Genomic DNA, 22,796 nt, shown 5'->3' on the forward strand with positions numbered 1-22,796 from the left:
GATGCATTCTCATGCACCAGAATATAACAAAAAGAATTCATGAAAGCATAAGTATACTGAAAAGAATGAAAATTCATTAGTTTTGCCCTGGCATCACTTTTTTTGGAGTGTATCTTTTCTTCAGAAATGCTATTTGAAATTAAAATACGTTAATTAGCATAAAAATACACCAGCATTGCTTCTGCCTTATTCATTTTGCTAAATGTAGTATGATAGGGGGAAAGAAGTCAGCAGGCACAAATGAAGGAATGTTATCTTTTAATCTTTCTATATGAAATCCATTACCCTTGAAAACTCATTTGCAACGTCAAAATAATGTAAATCACTACTGTTGTCTAATACACTAGAGAGTGTTCGGGGCTTAATAGATTCATGAACTTCAAAAATATTGTGTCAAATTCAGTAGGAAAATATGCTTTTTAGTGCTTAATCTTAAACTAGTACTTTAATAAAAATATTAAGGTAAATCAGCTGAACTTAACATATTCAAGTGTAAGTAACACCTTGAGGTTTTATTATTGGGAAAGAATTAAGTCAGAGTCCCTAAAAAGCCCATTTAATGTGTCTCAGCTATCCCCCACATGAAAGAAGTGTCTCAAACTTGTTATTCTGAGATTTGCTTCTTTCACATGCCACAGATGTTCATTTTGATCTTGGTGGAGAAGAAACTGTGCCTGGGTTCTCACTTTTAAAAGAAGGGCAATGCTATTCTGTATTTTTCCTGCTCTGAATTTCTTGACTCAATGGTTCTGCCAGACAGGGCATCTCTCCATGTTACACCCAGCACAGTGAGCTCTCTATCTGGGTTACTCCCCAAAGGCAGATGAATGGCCTTTATTTCTTCTAAATTGGTCATGGCATTTTCCATTCAGCCTTGCCTGATGCTGCATGCAGAACTCTGAGGTGCAGGATGCTGTTCCAGCCCTACAAGAGGCATAGCAGACACAGCATTCACGTTCTGCTGCCACTCCAAGGATGCTGGGTGAGTGGAAAACACGAGAAGGAAGAATATGGCACTGCTGTCCAATTGATACAGCAAAAAAGGGTGATGTGAATGCTTCTCTACTGCATCACATATGTGGGAAGCAGACCCTTGCTTGGAGAGCTCGAAGGAAACAGCAGAGACCAAAAAGATGGCAAAAGGTGAAGGGCAGAGTAAACCTTTTTGTTAAATGTATGTGTATAAACACATGAGCACATCCCTGCTCTAGGCTGGTTTCTTATGATTTCTTCAGTGTCTCTTCTTCCCCACTGGGGGTTCTGCTGCAGTCCCATTCAGGTGTGAGGGATATACAGCTCTGGGGAGGAAAAATTACCCCATCCTTTTTCTGGAGCTCTGGTCAAACCTGGGAGGGGGTAAAGAATTCCCCCCTTTCACCAGCCATTGTACACAATTCCCATTTGCCACACACGATGTACAACAATGGAAAAGGTGAATAAACAAATCCTTTCTCTTTGCTTTACAAAAATCTGATTCCCTGTGACATAGAATTCTTCCCCAGTATCTCTAAATGGTTATCATTTAATGACAATAAATTGTCATAAACAATTTAATGTAAAACCATTATAACTATATAGGTCTGCTCCTGAGACAATTCAGTTTGTGGGCTTTTCTACTATCAATCCACTACAATGACCACAGAGAATAGTTTTTATCCTACAGGGCTAAAAAATTCCTATGATCACATAGACAGATGGGTCTAGTCCTCACACCTTTTGAAATATCCAGGAAACAACCTGAGGCTTAACAGCTACATTGACTTAAACAATAGAAAGAAAATAGTAACAGGATGATGCAATTTGTGACCATGTGTCCTAAATCTTTCTCTCCTAGCTCCATTATATGGCAGAAAGATAAAAAGAGTGTCACTGTAGGCAAAGTCACAGAGCAATAGAAAACCGTACAGTTAAAGGAATTAAAATAATTTTGAAGCTTTTTGCCAATTCAGTAATAAATTGAATGCATTGTGACATCAGCATCACTTATGCAATGTTGTACATACATGTAATTCCTCTGTTTCTGGTCTCCATGTACTTTATAGGCAGATAAGCTTCCATTCTAGTTAGTAGTCCACATTTATGTCTCAGATATCACTGTCTTGATCTAACAGATTCCAGAATCAGATTAGATCTTTCATTGTCTGACCATGCTTTTATGAAGCAGATTGGATTACAATGGAATAGGACTAGAAACATTATACTGGAAATGATACGTATGTGTATTACAGCTATTTCTGCCAGGAACCACAAGATATTTTGTTATCACTTACCATTTGATTAGGAGTTGTGCTTAATATGAGATTCTGTCAGTTCTTCTATTGTTGTATTTTAAGAGGCATAAAACTGCTTTATTTCAAAGACACAACAATATTTCCTCCTTTGCTGCTCTGTTTCTCTAGCATAGAAGCTTTCTGTCCTCAATATGTATGTCCATGCAGGATTTCTTGGCAAATCCACATCTACAGAATCCCATCCTGTATTTCACCTGCAATAATAACTTATTCTGAAGAATTGTGCTGATCTACTGGCTTTTCTCTATTGGCTATGATTCTCTCATCATCTTTCATAATTTTTTTCTATTTGGTTCAGCTCAACATTAAAAGACTCTTCACAGGAACAGGAGCAAAAGGCCATTCCTAAAATCTATCCAGCATGGAAAAATATTCTCTCTAGTATAGTAATATATCTAGATAATTTTTTTCCTTTCCTTCAAATGTAAATGTAACAAGTTGAAACAAATACCAAATCTATTCTTTCTGTTATGGCTGTGTCAAAACACCCAGCAAATACTGTTTTCTTTTCAATTATGTGTTTACACAATGCAAGAGTTGCCTTGTCCCTCGGACTTCCTTTTAAATAAAACAAGATATACCAACATACAAACTGATCAGGGAAATACTATTCCCACCACATACTTCAGTAATTGAGACAGAAATAAAAGAACAGAAGCATAGCAAGGCCTGAATGGGGGACATGAGCATTGCAGTGCACAGCTATGGTCCATAATGTGACAATTACCTTGTTAATTATTGTACAAAAGTACTTTACCTTTCTGCAATACAGACTGGCCTCATAATCACATCAGGATCACTCTCCTGGGAAGAGGAGGATATTTTAGAGGCAGTAAAAGACTTTTCTCCTTAGCAGAAATGCTCAAAATTACTAATTTCAATGCATATATGAAACCTTTCAGAATATGAATTGGGTCACTTTAAAGCCTAAACAAAACATCATGCAATGGTAGAGTGAGACAGCAGAACAAACAACAAAATCAAAACACTACTCAGGGGAGAGAAAAATACTTTGATTAATTCTATGTTATATCTAGTTAAATGTTGCATCTTTCCTATGCTGTGAATTAGCAGAGTTTATAAAGTCTTGGCACTGTGGTCAGTTTCCACATCTCGATTGCTAGAAATCCTAGAAAGCTCTGCTTCATCCTTCTCAGCTGATGGTGAATAAACAAATACAAAGGATCTTAAATTTATGGTTTGATACCTATTCTTCTAGATGCTTATGCTTCACATTTCATAAAATTTCAACATTGTTATAATTGAAAGGATGATGTGTTAATTTTGCTATTTGAAAACATGAGAATGAAACACTTGTTTTGCTTTCAGTAAGGTTAACACTTTACATTATTCCTCTTTTTCTTCTTAATTCCCCTTTTTCTTCTCCCTTCTTACATTCTCCTTCTTTTTCTCATTAAGGTTGACACTTCAAATTATTCCCCTTTTTCTTCTTAATTTCTTCTTAATGAAATGTATTTTCTTAAGTTCTTTTTATAATAGGATGACCTTCATTTCGACTGCTATAGTGGGCACATATTTAATTTATTCTACATAGTAAATGTTCTTACTTGATTTTTCTTTTTCTCAAAATCATTGTAGGGGGTTATTTGTGATGAATTCAAGAAGTGTAGGCTTTCCTGGCAGTGGGGGAGGATTAAGTCAATCAAAATTAAATAACTTAATTCTAAAGGAATGTAATTTGCATAGTAGAAGGTTGCTTTCTCCTCTCATACATTTTAGTTTCTCTGTGCTTTACTGGGCTTTCTTCCTTTCATATTGTATAACTTTACAGTCTCATATTTTTCTCATTGATTTTAGCTCATTTTTTGTAATTTTATTTCACTCATTTTTATTTCACCTTCTTGCTCTCTTATTCCTCTTTCTCTGTTAGCTCTGTATTTTTCCTTCTTCATTTTTGCCTACTAATCTTACACATTCACCCCATGGGTAGGGGGATGCATTCTGTTCTCTTTCTAAGAAATACACAACACCCATACTGCCAGAATATGTGTAACATCTTTCCATTCAACTTCTATTACCTTGCTTGTAATTCTGAAACCATATTACTCTTTCTTTTCAGACCCTGGCAAATTTCTTTCACCTGCCCTCACCCTTTGCCTTTCATTCTCCCCCTGCATGCCTGTCAAAGCATTTATCACCTGTCACATCTTGTTCTCAGCTCCATGACAAACCAGTTCTTTAGCCTTTCATTTTCCACTGCAAACTATACATTGCTTGGAAGGAAAAGTCCCAAAATGCAGTTGCTGGTGTTTACCTTGCAGCACTGCCTGAATGTTAGATAATGTGTATTTCCCACACAATATTTTGCAATTACCCTTGTAAATATTCTAAATTATAGACTAAAAGGTTTTATTAACTCTCTTTGAAGAAAATTATACTTATGTATTTTTCCTTTTCTACCATCACCAGTGACATTATTGTAGGAGATACAAGGAGGGAGGTGGATTTCAGCCTGTTTAATCCTTCACCAGCCTCCTAGAAACCAGATACATTTCAAAACTGGAAAGGTTTTGGACACAAATTATTTAGAATTAAGTTGCATTCTGTAATGGAAGACTTACTATTTTTATATGTTTTTAAAATGTCTGAACTCCAGCTTTCATCATCATCACTTGTTTCCTGTATACAAGTGTGGTTTGCTTGCGGAGTGCAACAAGATTAATTATATACAGAGCTCAAAAGGGCTTTTCACCCCACTTCTTGATAGATAATCTGTAACATTTCAAACCTCTCCAAATCTGGGCAAGTCACACAATGGAAGAATCATTTTTCTTTACACTGTACAACAATGTGGAAGGATGAGGAAAATAAAAAATAATTTCATCCTTTTCTGAAAGAAAATGTGTAACTGTATCAGGGACATACTACCCACTTCTGTCTTTTCACACACTCACCTCTCCTCCCAGATCTGCAAGCTCCTTTATTTAACACAGATATATTTATTTTTGTGAAAGAAGCGAGAAGAGAGTAAAAATGTTTTTCTTATTTTTTTCTTTTTTTTCTGAAGTAATAAGTTATATTAATCAAAACATAGAATAAAGTATGATTTACAATACATACTAGTAACATTTTAGGAATATTCCCTAGAGAAAGACTTCTCAGGCTTTTTAAGAAATATCTAATTTACTGAAAATTTCTTCATGAAATCATCATAGTATACACACGAGCTGCTTCACCAGTGCAGAAGCTTGTGAATACAGGTTCATACCCTGTGGTATCATTCAGAATAGTTGTTAAATCATTTTATCAAAGAGAAAAAGGAAAATTGAAACCTCTTCAAAGACGGCAATTAGTTTTTTTGCTATCTTCAATAAGGGGATTCATATCAGAAAACACTATTTCTATCACAATTCACATTTCAACTTATTCCACATTGAGACCCTTTTTATTATCCCAAAATATTGTAGACCCATAGAAACAAATGCAGTGCATTTGTATCATGTCAACTTTCATACCTGAGTATCTAGTTACATGGGGTCTTACATTCATTTTTATCTTTATGTGTATGATGCAGTATTTCATTTTATTAAGTTATTACAACATGCCTGGCTTCTTTGTGAGAGGGCAGAGAAGATATTTAACCTTCTGATACTATCTGGGAGACTAAGATAGGAAAAACTCTTTTCTAGAAAAAGAATTAAAGAGGAATTGCATTCCTGTTTATTTCTGTCTGGTTGTGATGCAATGTTCATTAGCAATTGAACGTGCAGGAAAATAGTTTGGAAAAAGCTAGGAAAGAGGTTTTATCTCATATGGCCTTCTGTATGTTAGAGGAGAACTGGGTAACTCTGAAAAGGGAAAATGAATCTGAGTAAATGATGGGGCATGGCTGGAGGGAGGTGGTGCTGTCAGGGAGCTTGAGGAGAAGAGAGAATCTGAAAGCTACTGGGGAAGGATGAGGCTTGACTTGAAATTTGTTCAATAGTGTTACAGGGGACTTAAAGATCCCTTTAAAGATCTGGTTTCTTGAAGCAACAGCTCAGATGAAATCCCTACTCTTTTCAACAGAGGCAGTTTCTGAACAAACAAAAATGGAAAAGAATATGTTTTGCAGATAGGAACTGGAAAATCCTCATTTTCCTTTTGTGTTCTCCCCATCTCAACCTTCTCGTCCCTCACACCCAGGGGAATTGTCAGAGAATGTGTGGAGGCTCAATTTCAGAGCTATGAAAAACTGTCTTTTGTTTTTTAATCAATGACTACCATAAAGCAGAAATGGCTAAGGTGATTTTCTCCAACTTCACTACATGAGTCACGCTTGGATTGATACTAAATATCAGCTTAAAAGGAATTATTTTGAAAGTTATAATAGTGTTTCAAAATGAAAGCCTCCCACAACTTTAACTAGAAAATCATGACTGATGTCTTCAGTACAATTAAATTAAACATTTCAGAAATTTCCATCGTATAAGTGATGAATGAAATGAAAAACCACAGCCCACTAAACTGCTAATACCACTATATTAAAACAAAGTATCCTCAGGGAATAGCTATTTCAGTGTGCTGATATTACGTCCCTTCTCTTCCTTCCTTGAATACAAACAGTTTAAACATAATATCTCCAGATAAAGCACTTAAGGAACAACCCCCTCTAGAATACTTCTTCCCTCCTCCCCCTCTTTTTTTTCCTCCCTCTGAAGAGACAGAAGGAAAAATGCTGGAAAGACCAAGTCCACATTCTCCTCTTTGCTTCTCCATGACAGTAATTTTGCAGTAGCCCTGAGGAGCACTTGAACAGTCATTATAGCTGAATCTGAGTACAGACCCAACCTACTTGGCCATTTTTGGCTTTGTCCATAGTTGTATTGGCCTGAAGGCAGATCTGATTTTTTTTTTAAATCACAGAAAAGTTTTGCTGTGTTCCAGTGGATCAGGTATGTGAAAATTATAAATGTTGGCCTCAAGCTTTACTTGTTTGCCCAAGTTTGGCCAGACAAAAAACAAACTATATCAATTAACTGTTTTAGATACACAGGAAAATCCAAGTCTAAAGCAGGTTTAATTAAGAATATTTTTTCAAAAACTTTGGGATATATGAGGCATCTTGTATAGTGTTTATCTGGCTGTTTTTAAAGATGCACACTGGAGTTTCTTCCCCTACAGTCATAAAATAATTTCTCTCTTCCTAGTATGAATAAGTCTTAACACAGGAAAAATCATATCAGGTTTGGAACAGAGGCTGTGGGCTGGGGAGAGCACAGCATGAGGGGAAGCTATCAGGGAAGGAAGGCAGAGAAGGTTAGATTAAACTGTGAGTCTACAATTCAAGAACCTTTTAGAAAACTGCTGCTCACAGTCCTTTCCAGCAGACACTTATTATCATTAATAAGGTGATTCCTACCCTGTAACTCATATAAACAGTGATTCTGTGCAATGTCTTGATATTTTAGCAGTATATTTTCTGCTCAGTATGTGGTACAGAATGAGGTTATCATGTCTTATCATCTTTCATGCCAATGAATGTAAGGTTTACTGTAGCTACCACACTTCTCAAGAGTATGTCATTTATTTCTTAGCACTCATTTTAATAACATATTCACTTACAGCATGCTTAAACACCCAGGCTCGAGTTCTCCCTTCATGTGTAATTCTTCTGCCTGCTCTCATTTTCCTCACAAAATGTCTCATTTAGTAATATTTTGGAATTTAGTATCCATAAATAAACTGGTCAGGTTGAGCTTTCCTATATAAATGGGAAATAGAAAGTTTTCAGGAATTTAATATTATTTTATGAATATTTCTTCCCTTTACAGTCATTCAAAATCCACAAATACAGAGCCCCAGGTGCCCTTTACCTGAAGGAGAAGGTTAAAGGAGAGAAAGATATAGTGATGAGAAGTAACTGCAGCAAAACCCAAACTGCAGTCAGTAAAACTGTATGTTCAGCCTTTCCCAACCTCAATATTTAGTAGTTCATTTGTCATAATATTTATTCACTTTTGCCAGCAGCCTTTGGAATGAAGAAAGCAATGGCCAAGTGGACAAAATCTCTTTCTAGCTGACAAGTCCTCCACTCTAATGACCTTTGCATCTCCTGGGTCTTGCTCAGACCTGCCAGGCTGTGGTTCCACACGGGTGGCTTTTTCCAGCTTGCACCAGTAACATTTAATCCAACTCCAGGAGTCCATACTCCCCATCTAAGGTGTCACCAGGTCTACCTTTTAAAGGCAGCTGCAAGTAAGCTTAGAGACCACTGGACAGGAGACCTGGGGAAAGGTTTGCCAGGACACTGTGTCCTCTCTGTCTAGATGAACACAGGCCTGCCTACGACAAATCTCCACTACACTGTATTCTTCTTATCAGCAACATCCTTCGTATTTTTCTTTCTTTTTAAAATAATGTGAAATCTGCAACACTAAATATTTTTAAAATATAGAACACATTTCAACACAAACTGCTACCACCAACTTCACAGGCATGAAAATATAGTTCATCCAATCTACAAAATTAATCTCTTGCTTTTTTCTTGTCAAGAAATTAGTTGCTGGCTCTCTTCCCCTGGGGTTTCTATCTAGAATGACAAAATTTGAGGACAGATTCAGCTATTGATTTTTCACAAATACCCATTTTTCCAGCTCAATACGTGGTCACAATACCTCACATTGCGTCACAATGCCTTGGTAACCTTTTTGTGTTCCTCAGAATTTAGAATTACACATTTACGCTAAAACAGAAATACAGCTGATGATAGATAGCAGGATGTGAAGATTATCAAGGATCACAGAACTCTCTTTTATATTCATTTTACAGATGCTACACCACACAAGTGGGATCAGCAGAAAGCAGCCCTCCTTCCCACCTCTCAGTGAGTATATATTTCCTTTGCTTTTTTGTTTTTTCCTCAGCAACAAGTTGGCAACTCTAAGGTTCTTCTGAGATATGGTGGCATCAGCTCTGTGTGGGTAAAAAGTAAAATACCTAAGGTTTATTTCTGTGACTACAGTTTCCAATGATAACAGCTTCATTGCCAGGCAGAAAACCTCAAACACTCATTTAAATTTAGGAGCAGAACGTTGGCATCAGTGTGGGCTGAATCACCACAGCTGGACACCTCAGGTAGCTCACCACAAGCTGCAGGTGCTTGAGAAATTTGACAAGGTCCTCCCTTTATTTCAACAGTAGCAGTGCAGAAGCTTTGTGTTAAATAACAGGCTTTGGAAATGTTAAAATCCTTCTTGTGTTGTTTAATTCATAGACAAATGGTCCACAATGCTATTTTATTTTCTGTTATTTAAAAAAAAAAAAAGATTGTGTTCTGTTAATGACCATATTCATTTTGCAAAAATAGCTTTTTCATATGGGACAATACACTCTTGAGACACAACAATCACTATTGTTGCTAAAAGTGCTTGTGATAAGAAGTGGATCTTCAAATGCAGATATTTAGAGTAAAAAGGAAACTGCAGTACGTAACAATTCAAAAGTTAAGTCTTTTGAGCCAAAGCTGTACCACTTTTAGCATCAAAACATCTTATTAGACTATTAAAGGAAAGCTTTGCATCTTTTCAGCAGCTCTTTTGGGTCATGGGTATAAATATTTCTAAGTAATTTATGACCAGACAAGAAATACTTTGTTCAGGGATTTAATATTTCAACTACTTGCTAAATGTCCACTTCTACAGAAAATAAACAAAATTTAACAACCCACATGGAGAACTGCTTACAGAAAATTATTCTGGCAAATTGTACTGTATATCTGAAATATTTCATGACAATCACAACATCTTTTCATGGCTTATATTCAAGATGACAGGTGGTAAATTCTGCAATAAGTTTAGATAATAGCATATACCTCTGTTATCTGTACTTATGCCTTCCATTTTTACCTTCTCATATTTACACTGATTGACAATTTCTGAATGAATGCCTGTTATCAGAGTAAATCTTCTAGGGCACTATTCTTTAATTTAAAAATTCCTGTATTTTCTCACATGGGAACAGTCTTCTAGTGAACAGATGCTCCTGGCACAGACTTGGAATTTTTACAGTTACCTTTTGTGCCCCTCTCTAGAGATCTGCAAACCATATGTTGAAATACATTGTCCCCAGTCTCCAACACATCTCCTGAAAAGCAAACAGTTTATAAATAAGGTACTTAAAGCTCCTTATTGGTGGCCCAATTTCACTTGCAGCAGCAATAGGCCATATTCCTGGTTACAGATACTTGTATGGTTGACAAGAATTTATGATTCAAATGCCACCAAGGACATCAGTATTATTCAGTGGCAGTGAAGGTGGCACAGCTCCATGCCAGGTTATTGGGAAGAGACATCATGATGTGTTTGCCTGGATCTCCAATTACAATCTCTTCCTAAAAGACTGGAGAGTTTTCAACCAAAAAATCAAAAGTAAAAATTTGTACAGAAGTCTGCCTCAAAAGTAGTGTTCTTGCAGGCAGGCCTTTGCTGCCAGTTCTGATTTTACCCAGCTTGGTGAATGTCTGAGATACAAGAAGCTCTGCCCATTCTCCCTTGGTCCCTGACCCGTTTTTCCACCACTATTAATATGTGGAAAGCTTCTGCTTGCCCTCAATCTGCCACACCCTTCAGGACAAATAATTTCCAGTGTGAGAAAAATGTTACCTTTCATATGGGTCTGCCTGCACTGCCCACAATCTCCTTAAGAAAAATAAGAACTGTACACAAAAAAGGATTTTTGTCAGATTACAGACTTTCCTTGTGGCTACACTTTAAACTTCTACAAACTAAAAAAACTGGGTTTAGTGTTTAACTGTACCAAAATCCCACCCTTTTCCTTGATATATCTCAGGAAAAAACTCTGCTGCCAATTTTCTCTTCACAACACAATGTACCTCTAAGAATAGACTTCACCCCAGTTTTCCTTAACTTAAAAAAGTTATTTTTGTAATATCCCTCTTGGCTTTGTGTTTTGGTTTGGTTTTTAAACAATTATGACAATTAGCAGTGAAATAGCTATCAGTGATGAAATAAACCCCCTTCAGTGGTGTCTTGTGCTACCTCCCATTCGATAGCGAAGGCCACGATAGACAGAATATGCTCAGTTCTGATTTGATTTCCATGCACATCTCTCTTCTGCACTACTAGAGAATTCATTCTTGTCTGTGCACTACCCAAAAGCCATGTTTATTGTTAGAAGTGAGTCACCACCAGATTTGCATACATGCTAATATGTACAGAACCACACAGATGTAGCAGATAATCTAGATTTCTATACAAAGCCTTGAATAAACAGCAAGGTACGAAAAGAAAAATCAGTGACGCTCACTCTCTAATTTTGCTCTATTCAAACAGAATAAAAACAAATTTTCACTATGACATATTTAATCCTGGGATGTTTGAAAGTGAAAATTTGCAGTAAGAGATTGTTTAAAAAAATTCAGCTGGTTTTTGCCTCTTTTTAGTATATATAGGAATATATATATATATACACTATTCAATCTTTCAGAAATACTTAGCTATCCAGTACAACAAGAAAAACTAAAAGTTGTAAGCTTTCCAGGTGAAAGAAGTTGTCCTCACCTTACAGACAGCAGTGACCATTAGAACAGAACTGCAGTGAGCACTGTTTCATGCTACTTGTGCTTTGGGCATGCAGAAGGCAGAACCTGTGATTTTGCTCCCCAGTCTTTCTTCTGACAGCAGACTCAACTATTTCTCAACCTCTTTATTTTCATACAAGACCTACAGCGACCAGCTTTCCTCAGACTTTCTGGTCCACAGAGGAAGGACCAGATCTGTGTGTTATATATTGAGAGGGGAAAAAAAAAGGTGTTTGTAAGGTGACAGACAGTGCCATATGTACTTATCAACTGCAGATGAAGCAAGTTTCAAAATTTGCCACAAATATTTCCAGTTAAATATTTCAAACTCAACAACAATATCAAATATAATACTGTGTTTCACTAAAAGGAATAAGATATGCTATATAATTTTCAGGGAGTTTTAGAAATAATTTCCAGAGAAAATTAATTCAGGAAAGTGAAAATATTCCCTGATAAATTTCTGTTCTTCTAGACTCTTATGTGGCATGCTGCTACTGATATAGTAATCTTGTTTCAGTGTACAAAACTACAAAAGCTTTGATGTTTCATTCTATGATACTTATCCAGTTCAAGAAAATACTAGGAAAATATATTTTGATACCAGTGTAATCAGGTTACACTACACATCATGCCAGTATGATATGCATTTGCATTTTTTTAATTATATTTGGATATATTTTGAAAGCTCCCTTCAAAAACAAAGAGGAGTGTTTCTAGAATTGCATTTTTGCTGTGAATCTTGAAGCAAATCCAACCTTACTTACAGAAACTATTTTTGTTACCTTGATAGGAAAGAAATCACTTTTTACATGTCTCCAGAGTGCCCTGCTTGGCAAAAATGTGAATTAATGTTCCCTTACCTCTGACTTATCAGGCTCCTTTGAAATGTCTGGATGAACCCCCAAGAATTAGAGACCCCAAAATCACTTCTGAAAACTCATCCAGTCTTAAACCCTGGTAGGAGCAAACAGAAGATAGTTTCAAATGTGGGGGGGGAATGCAACATCCAGTTTCAAGAAAAGACATTCAGGTAAATGTGGTTTAATCTCAAATCTCCTGCTACTCACTGAACTATAAGTCCCCATTCATGCACCTTGAAAAATCACCAGTTGCAGTCCCCTCTGCACTGCCACCTCTGGGTTACCTTGCTTTTCCACACTTCGGGACTCCCTTGCAGTAACACTGCTTAAATGCATCCAGTATAGAACAGCAAGAGAATAACCAATCTATAGATTTTTCTTCTAGAGCATCTTTCAGCTTTCCAAACTTTGTCAGCTTCTACTGTGCAGACAGAAGACACACCCAGCAAACCTCAGATCTTATGCCTTTTTCCTCTGCAAAAGGACAAAACTTCCACTGGTTTTGATGTTAAAACTTTTTTCCTGTGTCAAGTTTTCACAAAATAGTCCATCTGCTTTATAAAATATCTTTTATTTGTTAATTCCCACCTGCTTATTGTGCATCTGGCAGTGTGCTCATGAAGCTTGATTTCTCTGCAAAGATACAATAAAACAATATCTGTGGCTAAAATCTGGTTACTCTCTAAGTAACTGCATCTCTTTCCTGTGCCTGTGACACAGGAAATAATACCCAAGGATGCCACAGAAAGGTACCTGAAGAAATGGGATCATGGTAATGCAACAAACACCCCCAGATAATTTATTCATTTGGAGTGGGTTCTCAGCAACAGATAAACATTGCACTGCCTTACACTGCTTAATGCATCCAACTTCCAACTGAACTTCTTCATCTCTGAATTTTGGACCAAAAATTTATATTGTATATTTTTTACACATAAAGAATGAAATGGAGATTGCATAAGTGTTCAGCAATAAATTCTCTGCAAAAAAGAAACTACATCAGCTTAAGGAACATTCTTTAAACAGACTGCATTAGAAAAACTACATGGAAAGGAGTAAAACCAAATCTGTTCTTTTTCACTTTAGTTTAGTTTATCAATTCTGTGTTTTTCATAAGCTAGACAAGTTATTTATAGGCTCAAAAAGAGTACTGTTGTTTAACAGGCTAAACAATGAAAAAAATGGCTCTTGTGAGGATGGCTGTTGTTAGCAATTAGTTCCCCTACTGATCTCAAAACTTTCTTCAGCAATATAGACTTTAACTGCAATAATTTCATCACATACTTTTCCTATAGTTCCTTTTAGGTTTTTCCTCATTTCTCAGTTATTTCTGTGTGAATATAAATATATTAAACAAAATCTCATGAGTGGCACTACTGGTGGCTGTCTATGCTTTTTCTAGATCCAAAATATATTACAGAGAGGAATTTTTCTTAGCTATTTCTGCATATATATTCTACATGGATTTTGTGAATGATCTGAGCCAGGCTGGCAGAACAGGCTGCTGCCTTTTCCATCCATGGCACTGAGGCAGAAAAAGTCTTCCTACCAAATAGGAAGCTACACAGGACTACTCGCTATCATTAGGTTTAGCAAATTGCTAACAGTTTTCAGGTCATATTATCAGCTTGGGATGTAGGTACAATTTAGACATCTGGATTCTATTGAAAGTGCCTAAATCTTTATTTTAATTTTGTTCCAAATTCTTCCTCTGAGGAAATTTGAGATCTGCACAATTCCTAGACATGGGATGAGGACTCAAGAAGCCAGTGAACTTTTGGGATTGAACATTCTAAGGAGAAGCAAAAGTACTCATACTTGGAGTGTAGCAACACAGGCAGGGAGAGAGAGCTGATCCTTGTATATAAAAATCACAGAATCTACAAAAAGGCCCACTTATTTGCATAGAAATTCTAAATTCTCATCAATTTAATGGAAGTCTGGTATACTCGTGAATTGTTGGCCAAGATACAGACTGGAAAAGTTCCCAAAAAAGTGTTTCATTACTTGTGTGGGTGTGGGGAAAGTGCTATAATTCTTCAACTGCATCTGAGTAGTTATGTTTCTTTATCACTTTCTAAGCCAAAGAACTATTTTTAAATTGAATTAAAAATTGCTACTTATGCAGTTATCTTGTGGATACTCTACAAAACAGCATTTCTGTAGCTATCTTGGGTCAGAACAGCAAGATGAATCAGCATGAAAACAACACCAGTTCAAACACAATTAATTCCCTTTATTTTTCATTCCCCACTAAGATGTGGTTTGTATCCATCCCTCATAATTCACTCATAATGTTTCCTCACTCTTAAATGTAAAGAATGTAAAGGAATTGTGATGTGATATAATCTATTTAATTCAGACCCAGAAAAGAGGAGCCTTAAGAGCAAAAGAAAAAAGTATCCCAACACACTAATAGGAAATTCTTAAAGATGAATTCAATTTTGTTCAATTATCCTGCAAAAGCCTCCGTAGCTCCTACTGCAGAGCTAATACTCATATCACAGAGGGAGAGAATAGCAAAGGTAATCATTGGCTGAGTAGCAAGTTGTCTTCCCTGTTTAATCCTTTAAAAATTTGAAAAGGCAGAAATACTCTTGTCTCTCCATCATATCTGTTTTAGTTCTGACAGACCTGCATGTAAGCAGATAGCCTTCTTCCAAAGTGAGGGCTTAAATAAGCTAGAGATACCTAAAATATATGTTCATCTCATGTCCCCCTGACAAAGATCTGTGAAGGTTTTTATGTTGTGGAACAAAAGGGAAGATATGATCTGAAGAAAAGCACAATAGTCCAAATCTCCGCAAATTTAGATCTTTGTGGTAATCAAACAACCTTTCCAACCTAGCTGTTTCCTTGTGCACCCTGTGCATAGTTAGATATCCCCATAACAGCACTAACATCTACTTTGCACCCTTAGAGTTTGTACAACTTAGAACAGAAGCAACTTAAAATGTACAAGAAGTGCTTGGTGTGTCTAACTAGGAAAAAAATACAAGGTTTTCCAACAGAATGAAACCAGTCCATTTGTATATCCTATGCTAATATTCTTCTTTCAGGATCTGATATATTCAGCTAAAAACCACATCCACCAGTAAGGGCTGTGCAGCAAAATCTCTCTGTGAGCAATAGGCTGCCAGCTGCTGGCATTTCAGGGCTCTCAGTGGCATAAGCTGAGTAGCACATATTTCTGCAAGGGAAAACAAATCTAAAAGCCTTTTCAATTTACTCATTTTATCCTTCTTGGTAGCTCCTCAATGCCTCTGCTTTACTAACTAAATTGTTTGTTTAATAAAAGGTATTATTTCTCTTTATAAACCCTGCCTAACAGTTTGCAACAAATATGGTTCTTTAAGATTAATTCAATAGCAATATTCTTTCAGCTATATACATGATTCTCATATCTGCTTTGGGAAGAAGCTAGAGATTCAACAAATTTTAAAATAGTCAATTTTTTTGTTCTCTCTGCACTGCTTACAACAGCCTCATCTTTTACTTCACGAGTGATGTTACTGGATCACAACAAAAGTTTCCTATAGTGCCCTAAAGAGACAGGTGATAGCACAATTCTTAATTACATTTCAAAAATGTTTCCTTGTCCTGTCTTAGCCCTACTTCCTAAAGAAATGTCTCCCATGTACCCTCAGGATTTTCAAGTTTTAAGTACCTCTAAATGCCTCTGAGGATAGTGGCCAACTTGAAAGACAGTGAATTTCATTCACGTTCTCTGCTTCTGTAATTTCTGATTGAAATTTCCTGGTCCTGTATTTGTATAGGCTGCCCTGTGATAGTAAGACTAGTAAGGGAGGTATCATTGCTAATCTTCTCCTCCTACATAACAAAACATGGAAGTGATTTCACCAAAGCCTTGGAAAAATGGACCTTGTGGAAACGGTCTCTCATGCACTGTATACATTGTGATGTGCAGCTCCTGTAGCACAAACAAAACTTAAACTGGACGTATGTGCTCTCGGAGAGAAATTTTCCTCAGTGATCATTCAAGGACTTCCTAACTACATACATGTAAGAACAGCTGCCAATGTGACAGCACCATTACCATCAAAGCTATACTGGCAACATTTCATCATTCACATTTGATTTTCATGCTGCCTCCCTGCTTTGCATATTTTGTAGATATGCACTATTCAAAGATTTCTTAATATCCAAAACTAATATTTGGTGGGCTTAGCAGTATTACAGCGGTGTAAGATTAATTACTTTTAAATAGGATTACAAATCATGGAGATTTTTTAATTCTTTATTGCCAACTAGTAGAGACATTTTGTTAATGAATTGCTGGCTTGTCTCCTTTTATTTATGATACCCACTATCTCAACTATATAATGGATTTGGGTGGCAGAGGTTAAGCCTCATAAGTCACAGAATTTTAATTTCAAGTAGGTAGTAGACAACAGTATACTGAATTATGAAGAGATGGTGTTCAATAAACATTCAGTGAAAGAAGTGAGAACACAAAGACAAGAGAATAATTCTAGTTTAAATCAGCACTAGCTGGTGAAAATCAGCCATTTACAAGAGGTTATGTTCTTTCTCAAAACAGAGATACATCTCTTGTTAGTATTTTAGAGGGAGAGGGGAGTGGAGGGAGAACTGAGAACAATAAGAGATGCAGTCATCAGCGTCACCAGTTCAGTCAAAGCCCCTGTTCAGCACACAGCAGGGACCTCAAATGTTAAACTAAGAAATAGAAAAGAGCAAGAGCCCAGTGCTACAGTGTGAATCATCACACATCCTTAAGAAAGCTTAATTATGTCAACCTGTTTTCAAAAGGTTGGTAGAGATGGAGAGCTCAGATGGACATAAAAACAATCAAAGAATAGGAATACTTAATGGGGACAGAGTGTAAAAATGAAATCCTCTATCTTACAAATAGAATAGAAAAGCAGAGAATAACACTGGGAAGGTAGATAAGCCTATTCATATGCTCTTGCAATACAGGAATTAAGTTTAAAAATCAACTTAGATAAATTAAAGTTAAGCAAATGTCAATGTAACAGCAATTTAAAAAATCAAACCAACACCATGAAAACAGATAGTTTCATACTGTCAGAATCTGTATGTGGATTTCATTGTCACAAGATGCTTTGCAGCATTCAGCTAACTGCTGGCCAATATTGAAGTCACAAAATAAAAAGTACTAGAGCAGAGGATGCTTGTACAGAAATTAAAGTTCTGAAATTAACACAAACTGTGATGCTTCCTGATAGGAAACAACCTCCATTTACTGTAGGAATTGCTTTTGAAAGATTGCTGCATTGCAGAAACCTAATGTAGAGCTTTTCTTAAAACTTTCTGAAGTAAACAGTCAAGGCTGCTGTTGGATATCAGAGTTGGTAAACTACTTCTAAAATCTAGTTACGAGGTTTTTCAATTTCAGCCAATTGTGTGAACTTTTAATGAAAAATTACCTTCTAGCTGTTAAAATTTTTGGCATAGAATTTAGGCTGTGGAAAAGGGAAGCTACAGGCTGCAACTTACTTTAGAACAGAACCTACATGGAAAAAAGGAATCTGTCAGCCTTCCCCTGTAGAGGACTGACACAGGCAAATGTGGGCTCTATGGTATGGTTTTTACATCAGAACTGAACACCTAAGATATTCTTCTGTAGTGTGTACACACCTCCTTGTTACCCCAATCACTGTATCTTTTGGAAGAAGCTAAATGCCAATGAGCATAATTGGTTTTTAAGACAGCAGGTGCAAATTTTTAAAAAGCAAACGTTTGAAAGTAAATTTTCCTTCAAACAAAACATTATTTGTCAAAAATGAAATTGACCTATTCTGGGATTGTCCTAGAATAAAGATAAAACCTTAGCAAGCTATAATTACTGCACCTTCTCTGGTCTGGTAAAACTCCGCTGAACCCAGTGAGGTTGCACTGTCACTTTGAAAGAATCAGCTCAAATCTACCTGTGGTGTAAAGCAGTTTAAAGACATATGTTCCAAATATTAAAGCAGCTGGAAATGCCCTATTTACTTGCACAGAGCCGTGGTAAACGGTGACAGTTTAGGTCCGGCTTTGCTTTGACACCCTGGCTCCCGAGTAGCAGCAAGGAAGATACCCAGAGGGACAAGCAGGCACTCGGGCTGGCGCACGGGCGGCAGCTCACCCTGCTCCGGCGGGCTCCTTCCAACAGAGGGGCTGCGGGCCGGCCCTCGCCTCGCTCCCTGCTCTGAGCACGGCTCATGTCCAGGGACCCGGAGGAGGAGGAGGAGGCAGCAGAGCGCAGGTGGGACCGCTCAGTGCCGGGCCCCCGCGCCGGGGTGCGGGCAGCGGCGCGGCCGGTGCCCGGAGCGGCGGGAGGCCGGGACAGGGCTCGGGGCGCCGGGCTCTCTCACCTGTCGATACTTATCACACAGAGGGTCATGATGGAGGCCGTGCAGCACATGACATCCATGGCGATGAAGACGTTGCAGAAGAGGCGCCCGAAGATCCACTCCCCGCCGATAAGGTCGGTGACGCTGACGAAGGGCATGACGGCCAGGGCCACCGAGAGATCGGCCAGGGCCAGCGAGACGATGAGATAGTTGGAGGGCTGCCGCAGCTTCTTCACGAAGCAAACGGAGATCACCACCAGGCAGTTGCCGGCGATGGTCAGCAGGGTGATGAGGCAGAGCACGGCCCCGATGAGAACTTTCTCCGCGCTGCCGTAGCTGAGGATCTGCTCCCCGCACTGGGTGTCGTTGGCGGGGAGGGGGCTCGCCGTGGGCAGCGCCGACGGGGGGGGCGACGGGCCGAGCTTGGCCAGGCTGCGCGGGGGCCAGGAGCCGGCGATCATCCTGCCGCCGCCCAGCGCCCGCGGCTCCTCCAGCGCCAGGGGCCGCAGGTTACCGGAGAGGTGGCTGCCGTTGAGGGCGAGCACCATGCTGCCGTGAGCAGCCCATGAAGCCTCGCCGCCCGCTCTCCGGCTGTCCCCGGCGCCGGGATGCTCGGGCTCCTCCTCGGGCGCCCGGCGCCGCCCGCCCCCTCGCAGCCGGCCGGGCGGCCCGTGGGGGCCCAGCCCGCAACTTCCCCCGGGGCAGCTGCGCTCGCCCGCCGCGCATCCCGGGCGGGCACGGCGCTATCGCCCCCAGCCCGCGGGCACAGGGGCGGGCGGGGGCTGCGGCCGCTCCCTCCCACCCGCGGCTGCTTTCCGACAGGCGACGGGATGGGAACCGCTCCGCCTTCCTCTCCCTCCTGCCCTCTGAGCTGCCGGTGGGGGTGCGCCCCTTCCCCGCAGTCCGGGAGCCGGTTCCTCCTGTGGCTTCTCCTTCGCGGCCGCCCCGGACGAGGGGCGCTCTGGGATCCCCTGTACCTGTGTATATGTGTATCTATGAACATGTGTATATGTGTTATATGCACACAGGTCTCGCCCGGGAAGCTGCGGCCGCAGGCGGAGGTGGCCTGACCAGAGCGGGGCTGGCGCCTCTCGGTTTGCCGGCTCCAGCACAGCCCTGTGGCACGTCCCGTGTATGTAAGCACTTCTCTCTGCATCCAAGCTTGCAAGTTCTCCTTCATAATAAGTTGGTGTGAGTACCATCACCTATAGTTTCTCTTCTACTAATATTTTGATACCCTGATTTTGAATTTACTCAGTGCTCCATGTGTAATTCCTTCTGTAAAGCTAAAACCAACAAACTCCTATTGCTTGCATTACCTGGTTTTCTTGTAGGTTCCCTGGACTCTTAGATACAAGCCAATTTCTGGGACTCACTAGCTTTCTCAATTCCTAAAGTCCTCCTATTCTTGCCTCAGAGTGGGGTGAAAATTAACTGTTTGTATTGTGAGTTACACATGGAATGCCAGCAGATCACACCCATTGATATAGTAACATGCCAGACAGTAAGGACTAAAACCAAGAAACACCTGCTCCTGAGTGTCCCTCAGGACATTGTCAACATAAGACAGAAGCCAGGTGAACTAGAGAAGGAGAGGAAATGAAAACTATTGGTCCCAGAGGTATTAGTAACCGTGAGGTTTAAATGAGGGGAGCTCTTGCAACAACACAGAAAGTTTTATTGAAGTATGCACAGGACAGGGAAGAACTGTTTGTGTGGCTCAGTAGTAAGGAAGGCTGCAGGATGGTTCCACATTATACAATTTTAAAATCTGCTTTGAAGACAAACCTAATGAGTATCCAGTTATTGGGAAAAAAAAAACCAACAAAACCCCCAGCTGACAGTCCTACAGAATAGTGAAACACAAATCCATAGCAACTGAGGCTTCTATACTTGACTCACAAGAACACAAACTGAGCACAGGCAGAGCCTCCTGTGGTCCAAAATGCAGGGTTTGGTTGTTCAATTGCTGCCCTTCCCACCACCCCCACATCTTGATTTGACTAAGATAATAAAATAAGCAATGATAAGGATGAAATCTTGTTGGGCAGCTCCTTGACCATTACCAAGTTGAAAGCATTTTCCTGTTCAGTCAAGTGTTTTCCCACACTATGTTAGTTGCTTTATTGTGTCAAATCACAACAAAAGCAATGAAAACACAAAATAAAAATCCCTGTTTAACCACCCAACATGTGTTCATGAACCTTGAGCTTCAGGCGAGTTACCCTGCCAGGTGATAAATGAAGTATTTTGTCCTCTCCAGTTAAGCAAATATTAGGAAGAAAAAGGTCTTTAGAAATTGCAAGGATATATCTAAATTAAAACATTAAGGCAAAACTTGGAGAGAGAATGTTTCCTTATTGGTTGGACATATTTTTCAAAAATAGTGTCTGAAGCACAGCTAGGGAGTTAGGAACTTAGTAAATTTTGTTCAAAATAGATTCTTCTCGCAAAAGCTGATAAAATTGTACAGTTTAATACTCCCATTAAAAGCAATTTTTCAGTTGCTTAAAATGTCACTAAGGCAGAGCAAATTATAATCTGGTGCTTCCTGCAAATGCATTAACACAGTTCATTAAATCAGTCATTCTTCTTGACAGCTTTTCAATACACTTCTGGGATGTGACTCTCTAAATGTTCTCAGTGGATGATACACAGGATCATTTGGTAGGGTAGGGATCACTCCTACCCATTCCAACCCAAAAGTAGGACTGAACCTTGTCTTTTTTTCTGTATCTTAAATTCCCTTACAGTTCATTCCAAGTTAATCACCTGATTTCTTTCCTTCTAAAAGGCCATGGTACCACTCTTTGAATTTGCTGTTGTAATCTTACCTTTGAAGAAACAAAGCAATTTAAAACAATTTATGTACCATTGTAGAAAGGGATTTATGTACTATTGCAGAGATGTGAAAAACCCTGGCAAGACAAAGCAGCTGACACCTCTCTAAAATATGCTCCTTGAAAGCTTTTTACTGGAACACACCTAAAATAACTTCCAGTTTCCCAGGCTGGGCTGAATCTGGTGAGGTGCTTTTCATGAGGGTTTAGAGGGTTTCACATGGCCAGTGCCTGGAAAAGCATAGAGAATCAATCATTCCATGAGATGACATCTATTCTAGGTACTTAAAATAACAAAAAAGGAAAGTAGGACTCTATCTTTCCAAGGGTACATCCCATTTTTGTCTTCAGTGATCCTATCTAAAAATTCTAACACATTGTTCCAGACAGAATACAGAAGTGAAACAAATGTCCAATTAGATGTCAAGAATAACAAGCTGACATTTATTCTCTACCCAAGAAACTACTTTTTCACCTTCCATCAGGCTTCAAAAATATAATCAAATCATTTTTCTGGCTGAGCTTAGTAAAATCCTGTCCTTTGAGTAATTTAGGCTCTCTATGCCTCTTAACATTTACATATACCTCCAATTCTGTGCTAAATCATTTGTCCTCCATTCTTTCTGCACTTAGTGAAGTTAAACTATTTTGTTAATATTTTAGAACGTACTTTATTTACAAATCTCCTCTTTGGTATTTTATTATTGTTATATAGAAACATTTCAGATTATAAAAAGAAAAAAAAAAGGAAAAACAAAAGACAACTTCTTTCTTTGATTTTTTTCCCTCTGCCAAAGTAGTTAACTCCTCTGTTTAATTTTTCCCCTCCTCCAGAAACATAAGTGCTGATCACATAACATCTTCAGCATTTGTTATTGATACTAAGTGTATACTGTAGCAGTGGCTGTTGCTATCAATTCTTT

General features: G+C 38.7%; 1 protein-coding gene across 7 annotated transcripts in view; it reads right to left on the reverse strand.

Annotated features, from left to right (window-relative positions):
• HTR7 (5-hydroxytryptamine receptor 7) overlaps positions 1-19,851 on the reverse strand; it is a 29,490-nt gene extending 9,639 nt beyond the window's left edge. For 4 of the 7 annotated variants that reach the window (XR_004980457.2, XM_036385863.2, XM_036385862.2 and 1 more), the window contains exon 1: positions 19,055-19,851. Coding sequence is in view for 4 of the 7 variants with exons in the window: in XM_036385863.2 (XP_036241756.1) it covers positions 19,055-19,581 (527 nt within the window). In the remaining 3 variants the exon portion in view is untranslated. The remainder of the gene's footprint in view (positions 1-19,054) is intronic. The other 3 variants (XR_004980459.2, XR_004980458.2, XM_036385864.2) reach the window with 1 other exon arrangement.
• Positions 19,852-22,796: the final 2,945 nt, after the last annotated feature.

Source organism: Molothrus ater, chromosome 8, assembly GCF_012460135.2.
Source record: "Molothrus ater isolate BHLD 08-10-18 breed brown headed cowbird chromosome 8, BPBGC_Mater_1.1, whole genome shotgun sequence".
NCBI lineage: Eukaryota > Metazoa > Chordata > Aves > Passeriformes > Icteridae > Molothrus > Molothrus ater.